At 39.1% G+C, this 10000-nt stretch overlaps 1 protein-coding gene across 2 annotated transcripts in view; it reads left to right on the top strand.

The window, feature by feature from the left end:
- The window catches only part of LOC114646479 (phospholipid scramblase 1-like), a 101806-nt gene that overhangs the window by 36087 nt on the left and 55719 nt on the right, over window positions 1–10000 (top strand). For both annotated transcript variants that reach the window (XM_051922921.1, XM_051922922.1), the window contains exon 2: window positions 2182–2213. In XM_051922921.1, the coding sequence (XP_051778881.1) occupies window positions 2201–2213 (13 nt within the window). In that variant the 5' untranslated portion in view covers window positions 2182–2200. The remainder of the gene's footprint in view (window positions 1–2181; window positions 2214–10000) is intronic.

The following is a 10000-nucleotide window of genomic DNA, read 5'->3' as shown; positions in this document are numbered from 1 at the left end:
TACAGAGCTGTGAAGCTCAACCCTGTAGGGGCCCATAGTCACCGTTAGGGGGCGCCCCAATGCCTTGGGAGCCCTGGACCTCCACACTTATGCCACACCCGGAAGTGCTGGGGGGAAGAAGAGCAGGGACACCCGGAGTGGGGCGTGTCGGTGGAAGATTGCTGGGAAACACCTGGAGCACATCTGGGTGATTGTAAAAGGGGCTGCCTCCCTTCACTCAAGACTTGAGTCGGGTGGAAGAGGACGAGGTCTCTGGAGGAGGCAAGGAGGCGGCCTGAAGAGAGTGTAAGGCATTCGTAGTTGGCCTGGACTTGTGGGGACTTTTGGGGTTTGAGTGCACTTTATTGTAAATAGCAAATGTATAATAAACGTGTGTTGGGTGACATGAACGTGGCCGCCTGTCTGTGTCCAGGCCGGCTTCCACAATAATATATATATATATATATATATATATATATATATATATATATATATAATATATATACTATATGTGTGTGTGTATATATGTGGGTAACGTGTGGTGTTTTATGTGTCTGTATTGTAGATGTGTGCAGGGCTGTGTGTTACTAAATGGGAAGCACAAATGCAGTTAGATTAATCGGTAATTCGAAATTGACCAAGTGTGAGTGTCGGCGTTTGAGTGCATGAAAGAGTGGTCTCTGTACTGACACTTCATACATGGCTTGATTCTGCCTTGCACCCATTACTTTTGGTATTGTGTTTAATTCAACTGCATTTTAACTTTATCAGATTAAGTAGGTTTGATAATGTGTTATTTTTTTAAGATTGATCTGAACAAGGAAAAAGATGTATAGTGAAGCTGGGTTGTTTGGTTATAGTGCCTTTAGAGGTAAAGTTTGAATGTGAGAAATAAAGCAGGTACAAAAATTTGAGGCACAAGTTAAAAAAAAAAAAAAAGTTAAGGGCAAATCTTTTGTTGAATTTGTAAGATATGCAAGACCAATTAAATATTTCCTGTTCTTTTTATCTTTTGCAAGATGTCCTTAATGTGTTGTGGTTAGAATATAGAAGAAAAATGTGGAATAATGGACTGAGTAATCTGACAGGTTTCTAAAATGAGTAGGCCAGTCTGCCCCTACCTGTTTTACTAGTGTAAATGATAGGAATTACAATAACATTCTGAAATCCCCATAATCCAATTCTGTGTCATGGGAAAACAAAACCTTTTGCACTGGGCACAAGGCAGGGATCAGCCTGGGCAGGGTACCAGTCCATCGCAAGACCCATGCAGGCACATATTCACATTCTAACAGGGGCCAATTTGGCATTGACTGTTAACCTGATGTACATCTCTGCGGAAACCCCAGAGAAAAGGAATACATTATGTGCAAATTCCAGGCGATTGAATCCTCTTGGAGTTTCCTAATTAAGAACATGAGAGTTGAACCTAGAAGAGACACATCAGTATATCTTGGTCATTTGGTAAGGTAGCAACTAATATAAATAATCACAGTAACTCATTTAATCAAACATATGACCCATGACACGTATCGCCATCATGCTCCAGGTACACTGAAATGCACACAGAAATGTTAAATGTAGGTAGGCTGCATAACATATGTGGTTCCCACAGGCAGCGAATGTATTGAATAGCAGTGTCCAGTACATTTTTAGGACGCCACTGTCACCAGTTATTGGCTAGAAAGATATTAAAAAAGCACAAGGGAATGATGTGGCGACCCTTAATTTAGAAGGACCTCTTTTTGTATAGGTCTCCTACATCGGCTTCATTACAGAATAGTTTGTTCCAGATTCCCACTTCTCCCTGTGGAAACACATTCTTCCTCTTTATTCAGCAATTCTATTTTCCCTCCTTGTCATGTTTCACTGCATAGCTAAAAGAAATTTGCTGGATCTACTTTGCAAATAGATCCGGTGACAATGTGTATTTTGAAAGTCCAACAATATGAGGAAATTGAGTTCTCTTAATCTACAGTATATCCATAGAATATGACCTTAGATGCCAGTTGTTTTTTTTGTACTTTGCATAGTGTCTAGAAATGCACTGCACTCATTTAACCAGCAGCATTGGGAGATGATAATACCAGCTCAATAATTATCACTGAAAAACAACATTACTTTCTGTTGCAATGGGAAATCTCTTATTTGTTGCAGTAAAATACAGTGTACTAAATGATAATTGTTTTCTTACATTTACAGGTACAGAGTTAATAGTGCAATGGACAGTGCAGGTATGTCTGTTAGTCTCTTTGTGATTTCTATATCTGGCAATTTGTATAAATCGGGTGGGTGGTAAGGCCAAAACTTTATACCACGATATAATTCTAATAATCATGGTTAAGGTATATATTATGGTATAATCTATCTGCTTATACTTTTAAGATGGATTTTCACTTTAGGTGTTTCTTTTGACCTAATTTAATTGATTAAAGTTCTGTTGTGGTGTTTCTTTTTATTAAAATCATTTTAAATAACTGATTCCAAAATATCTGTGCAAAATAATAAAATAGAATGAATTGAACAAGAAATAAAATATATTGCAGATGCCTTTTATGATATAGAATCTTAGAAAATGTGTACTGTTTAGACTTATTGAATTTAAAAAATAAGTATTCAAAGATTTAATAATAAAATAGAATGAATTGAACAAGAAATAAAATATATTGCAGATGCCTTTTATGATATAGAATCTTAGAAAATGTGTACTGTTTAGACTATTGAAATTAAAAAATAAGTATTCAAAGATTTATTATTCCAATTCCTGTGGTTTACCACTGAACAAAAACAAGCAAGCCTAGCTAGACTTTAACATTTTCTTTCAAAACATTTTAGTGAACATGAATAATTATATACCAACAAATTGAATACTGCCTCAGCAGAGGTTATCAGCCCTACTGTATTATACAACTTATTCTATTTGAATATAATTCAGATTTATTAAAAAAATGCAAGAGTGGATATTTCGATTGTAAAAATACTGTTATTTGCTTTACTTGCTACAATTTTGGCTGCATTACTTTGCAGATATGTTTTTGTACCTCACTCCCACAAACAGCCATTTTTTTTTTTGATCTCACATGTGTACCTGGAGCAATTTTTCTAAATGGTTTTCTGGTGCCCTGAAGTATCATTTTTCACCTGGTTCTATCAGTGCATGCTCTCCCCCCTCTTTGTCCCATTCACACTTAAGCCTGAGATCCTTGACTCTTGTTTAATGCTGTGACTTTCTCATTAAAGCAAATGGAAAATAATGTGTAATTCTGATTTTTTTCCTTTTATTGCAATGCTTTAAAATCCCTGCTTTAAAGAGCCAACACGCTTTGTTGTACAGTTAGTCTCCATCTTGCATAGCTGCATGTTTGACACATAAAACACCTAAAACAATGAGGTGGTATTAAAAATATTTAGGCCACCTGTATTAAAATATAGGTGCATCTTTAAAGCAGAAGAAAAAGTAGACAGATTGTGTGGACCCTGACTGGATACCATGACGATCCCGTAAGCCAGGTGTCAACAGACTTTTTATTCTGAAATTTGTTGACCAGTGGACAGAGTAGGGTACAGTTAACTCCAAAATAACAAAACAAGCCTGCCTTTAACCTTCTGACCTGTTTACTTCTCTTTTACTTCACTCTCTATTCTCACCCTGTCTTACTAACCGACCCTATTCCTATTCCCCATGATCCTTGTCAAGACAGTAAGCCATAAAAGCAGCCATTAGAAGGAGCTTAAGCCCCTATGTGCCAAACGTGCTGGCACTATACTGCGTTACATTATTATTCAAATATTTTACTTTTTTTTACATGCGGTGCCTCTGCAAATCACAAAGTGCTTATGACAGTGTCGTGTGAGTCTTGTAGCAACCAGCTGGTGTGCTTGTACTGCAAATGTATTATGACATATAATTATTGTAAATAACAGTTGCCCGAGTACTGTAGAATTTTCATTTATTTATTTTGCTGCTGTTGTTTTGTCTTGTTTACGGCTATCCTTATATATAATTTGATAGTATTCGTATATATGGTGTTCACGTCAATACCTCGTATGTATGGTGTTCGCGTCAATACCTCGACTCAATACAAGTTACAAGCATGAGTAATGACAGCTGGGTATTAACAACAGTCATTGTTTACATTTTAGCCGATCTCAGATCTAAAATGAGTGACGATCGCAACGCAGCCACAACAGCAGCGGCCGTGGAAAGGATGTGTAGGAAACAAAGTCACATGACTGACGAGGAACGTAGACTTGCTAATGTGACCAGATGTACACAACGTACACAAGAAACGAATGAGCAGCGTGCGGCTACAAATGCTTCTAACGCTGAAAGAAATCGTGCAAATTGGACACAAAGGACAGATGAAGAATGTGTGGTACAGAATGCTACTAACGCTGAAAGAAATTGTGCCAGCCGTGCACAAGCGACTGAAGAAGCTCGAGCAGCCGCAAATGCAGCACGGGTTGAAAGACATTGAGCAGCCTGTGCCTTGCGGCGTGAAAATGCTCAGCGGCACAGTATTGCCATGTGCAATCACACAGATATTATTGAGGACAAAGTTCTGGAGCACCACTCTGGCGCATTTGACAATCTGTGCAAACATTGCAACTCATTCAACGTCACCTGTGAGAACAAGCAAGGTGGAGAATACAATGCTGCTATAAAGGTCATGTTTGAATTAACCCTTACAGATACCCTGACAGGTTTAAGAACCTGTTGACATATTTAGACCCAAACTACAAGCACTTCTTAGAAAATATGAGAAAGTACAACACTGCATTAGCCTGTGCATCCATAGGAGCACAAATATCCCTGCCTCCAGGCCATGATCCATATTGTTACAGAATACATGGCCAAATATACCATCAATCTGGACCCTTGCACCCCCCGGAGAGGGTGAAACACCAAAATTTGCTCAAATCTATATATTTGAACAAAATCATTTCAGGGATTTACAAAAACAAATGATTCTTTGCAGAGAAAGTATTGTTTTCACAAACGTAGAATTTGTAGCCTGATTCGATCGGGCTCCCAGTCGCTAATTACTATAATAATAAAGTATAAGTAAAGCACATACAAATGTACATTTATAATGCCCAGAATTGTTAACCTAAATTTGAATGTATTCAAATATCTACTTAATTTTAATTTGACAGCCGTACAGTCTTCTACTTCTTTCGGCTGCTTCTGTTAGGGGATGCCACAGCGGATCATCTTTTTCCATATCTTCCTTTCCTCTGCATCTTGCTCTCTACACCCATCACCTGCATGTCCTCTCTCATCCATCCATCCATCCATTTTCCAACCCGCTGAATCCTCTCTCACCACATCCATAAACCTTCTTTTATCCATCCATCCATCCATTTTCCAACCCGCTGAATCCGAACACAGGGTCACGGGGGTCTGCTGGAGCCAATCCCAGCCAACACAGGGCACAAGGCAGGAAACAATCCTGGGCAGGGTGCCAACCCACTGCAGGACACACACAAACACACCCACACACCAAGCACACACTAGGGCCAATTAAGAATCGCCAATCCACCTAACCTGCATGTCTTTGGACTGTGGGAGGAAACCGGAGCGCCCGGAGGAAACCCACGCAGACACGGGGAGAACATGCAAACTCCACGCAGGGAGGACCCGGGAATCGAACCCAGGTCCCCAGATCTCCCAACTGCGAGGCAGCAGCGCTACCCACTGCGCCACCGTGCTGCCCTACCTTCTTTTAGGCTTTCCTTTTATTCTTCTTGCCTAGCAGCTCTATCATTATCATCCTTTTACCAATATACCCAGTATCTCTCCTTTGCACATTTCTAAACCAATCTAATCTCGCCTCTCTGACTCTGTCTCCAAACCGTTCAACCTGACCTGACCCTTTAATGTACTTGTTCCTAATCCTGTCCATCCTTGTCACACCTAATGCAAACATTAGCATCTTTAACTCTGCCACCGTCTCCAGCCCATATAACATAGCTGGTCTCACTACTGTCCTGTAGACCTTCACTTTCATTCTTGCTGATAGCTGTCTTCACAAATTACTCCTGACACTCTTTTCCACCCTGCCTGCACTCCTTTTCACCTCTCTTCCACAACCCCCGTAAATCTGTTCTGTTGATCCCAAGTATTTAAACTCCTTCACCTTCGCCAACTCTACTCCCTGCATTCTCACCATTCCACTGACCTCCCTCTCATTTAGACTCCTGTATTCTGTTTTGTTCTTACTGACCTTCATTCCTTTTCTCTCTAGAGCATATCTCTACTTCTCCAACCTGCTCCCTACTCTCGCTACAGATCACAATGTCTTCAGTAAACATCATATTCCACGGGAACTCCTGTCTAATCTTGTCTGTCAATCTATACATCACCATTGCAAATAAGAAAGGGCTCAGAGCCGATCCCTGATGTAATCTCACCTCCACGTCGAATGCATCTGTCACTCCTACCACAGACCTCACCACTGTCACACTTCCCTCGCAAATACCCTGTACAACTCTTACACACTTCTCTGCCACTCTTGACTTCCTTATACAATTTCAGGACTCCTTTTGAAGCACCCTGTCATATGCTTTCTCCAGGTTCACAAGAACGGAATACAACTTGTTCTGGCCTTCTCTATACTTTTCCATCAACACCCTTGGAGCAAACATTGCATCTGTAGTGGTCTTTCCTGGCATGAAAACTATACTGCTGCTCACTAATCATCACCTGTCTTTTTAACCTAGCTTCCGCTACTCCTTCCTATAACTTCATGCTGTGGCTCATCAATTTTATCCCCCTGTAGTTACTACAGCTCTGCATATCCCCCTTATTGTTAAAAATCGGTACCACTACACTTCTTCTCCACTCCTCAGGCGTCCTTTCCCTTTCCAAGATTCCATTAAACAATCTGGTTAATACTAGAATTACCAAAGCCTACGAAAAAACTTGTAAACACGACCCACCTCTCCGTCAGCATCTTTTGTCTTGTAAATGTGCCTCTCAAGACAAGCAGCAAGCAACCTACTATTCCATCCCCCCACCGCTGCAGAATGGGCACAAAGTTCTCCCATCTCAAGCCTTGATTATCTGGGAGTCAGGTACCTAGAGTTGTATAGGGAAATAATAGATCGTTATTTGGAACACATGCATTTCATGTGTGTTCCATTTCTACAACAATCTATGTAAACACATTGTTAAAACAAACGTTTTTCATATTTTAGTAATAAATGACAAAATGTTGACATAAGCTGTATAATGTATGAAGCCTGAAGTCCAAAGATCAAATAAACACAGCGGTAAGAACTGCTGACTTGTAATCAAGAGTCTCCCGGTTCGATCCTGACTGCCTTGTAAATTTACCATTTTGAGTAGTGAGCTGCTCTTATTGTTAATATTATACAATAAAAACATACCTTTGATTTATGTTAGTACTTTTTGCTGTAGTTACGCTTTCCTCTGCCACCACTTTGCAGTCTTTAATCTCCTTCAGATTCTGCATAGGATATAATCTACCTTTGTGTATCTTCCGCCTCTCTTGTACGTCATCCTATGTTCCCTCTTCTTAAAATACATATTCACCACAGCCATGCCCATCCTTTTTGTAAAATCTACTATCATCTAACCTTCTTCATTCCTCTTCTTGACACCATACCTACCCATCACCACCTCATCTCCTCTGTTCTCTTCACCAACATTTCCATTGAAATCCGCTCCAGTCATTTCTGTCCCTTGGATACAATGTCCATCACTTCATCCAGCTCACTCGAGAAATCTTCTTTCTCATCCATTGCACACCCAACCTGCGGGGTATATGCACTAATGACATTCATCATCATCTCTCCAATTCCCAGCTTCATAATCATTACTGTCTGACACTCTCTTCACCTCCAAAACACGTTTGACATACTGTTCCTTCAGAATAACCCTTACCCCATTTCTCCTCCCATCCACACCATAACAGAACAATTTAAATCCACCTTTGATCCACCTGGCCTTTTTCCCCTTCCATTTAGTCTCTTGCACATACAATATATCAAGCCTTCCTTCTCTCCATCATATCAGCTAACTCTCTCCCCTTACCAGTCATACTGCCAATATTCAAAGTTCCTACCATCATTTCCACTCTCTTTACCTTTCTCCTCTCCTCTTTCCACGTCTCTAGCCACCCCCACCCCACCCCCATTCTTCTCCTCCTTTTTCGGCTAACAGTAGCCCAATTTCTGTGAGCACCCTGTTGGCTAACAGCATTGGTGGTGGTCGTTAACCCAGGAGTCAACTAATCCATTATGGAAATCTGTATTTTTGTCCATATGTTGATCTGGCAAATTTTTACACTGGATTCCCTTCCTGGTGTAACTCTCCCCATTTATCAGGCCTTGGGACCAGCACAAAAAACACACTGGTTTGTGCATCCCCTGTGGCTGGGTTAATGAATCAGAAATTTAAAAAATATTCAAAGTCAGCTTTTTTTTGACTCTTTACTTCACTATAATGATTTCACCACAAGAAGTAAATTTGTTGTCAGTTAGGTATACAGAACTACAGCTTACTCAAATGGATAGCATACCCTCTCCCCTACCCAAACTGTGAGCTGTAGTAGAATGAAAGAAGACTTAAAGATAACTTAAATTTAAGTGTTCAAATAGTTAACAACAAGGAACACTTGGGCTTTTACTTATCTGTCTAAATAAAACGTGACATTTATTTTCCACTGTGTTTTGTTAAATGGGTTAGTAATGTTCAAGTTGAGCAAAATAAAACAGCATGTTGGGGGATCACATGTCACATTGGTGAGTAAGTTTTGAAAACTGTTATGACCATTCACTGGCTTATTTGAGAGCTTTACCAGGCATAGTTAATTTGCTGAATGTTAAATCTTTTTTTTGTACATGATTTATAGTGTGACTGTAATTCATTAACAGGATACTTCTTTTTAGTATTGCTAATATTACTGTGTATTTGTACAGGGTGAGTCAAAATTATGTTAACACTAATGGTTCTGCTATGTATATACTTATATAAATTTTTTATGGGCAATTTATGTGCCACATATGGTACATGTGTTGAACATGATGGCGAACAGGTTGAGACATTCCTGTAAATCATCTTGCACATACGAAGTTTGTTTTGTGAATAAATTGTTTCCACCATTCAAATGTTAACATAATTTTGACTCGCCCTGTATGAGAGTGTCATCTCTCGGATGTTAAGAATGGATTTTATTAAAGAACAAGTACACCAATTTTCAAGTCAAAATTATTTCTTCACAATCATAATATATATTGATTTGCCACATAAGACTGTGTTCTGAAGTAAAATGTATTTTATATATTTATAAATTTACTTGTTTGTTCTTGCAGCTTACAATGGGACTAGTGGATACACGGGTCCACAGGAGAATGAAAAACCCTTAAAACTTACTGAATTCATACATTTTTCAAGCCAAGTATTAATCTGAGTGTTGAGGTTACATATTGCAGAACAGTGTACCCATGCGATTTTAAGAAGGAAGCAGAAAACATATACACGGGTCCATAGGTGAATTAAGCTTTAAAACGTATCAAAAATGTCCAGCAAAAAAAGCAGCAAAGTTTTTGATTTAAAAAATTAAATGGGTTCTGTCTTTTGAGGCATCCTTGTGACAACTGAAGAAAAGTAGAAGTAATTATTTTATCATGAATTCTTGGAACTGTTTTTTTTTTTTTTTCTTGAAGTTAAATACATTTCCTGTTCACTGATTTACTCACAGCCCCCGTTGTGGTTGGAGTTATGACAAACCAACACTGAGCCAAACCCCTTTTACATTTTGTGTTGCTGTTTTACATTGATACGTAATGAGATGCACGCTAAGCGAGAGCATAGGGAAAAGAGCACATATGATTTTCATTGTACTTTACACGTATAATAAATATGACCTGAACTGATTACACTCTATTGTATTTTTAATAAAAGCCTTAGGTTTTTGAAAGAGACAAGCCACTAGCACATTGTAATCTCTATGGTGTACTCACAGCATGCATCATATAAATGAAAAAGGTAGAG

Source organism: Erpetoichthys calabaricus, chromosome 2 (assembly GCF_900747795.2).
Source record: "Erpetoichthys calabaricus chromosome 2, fErpCal1.3, whole genome shotgun sequence".
Taxonomy (NCBI): domain Eukaryota; kingdom Metazoa; phylum Chordata; class Cladistia; order Polypteriformes; family Polypteridae; genus Erpetoichthys; species Erpetoichthys calabaricus.
Note: the sequence above shows the minus strand (reverse complement) of the source record. Positions and strands in the feature narration are given on the sequence as shown.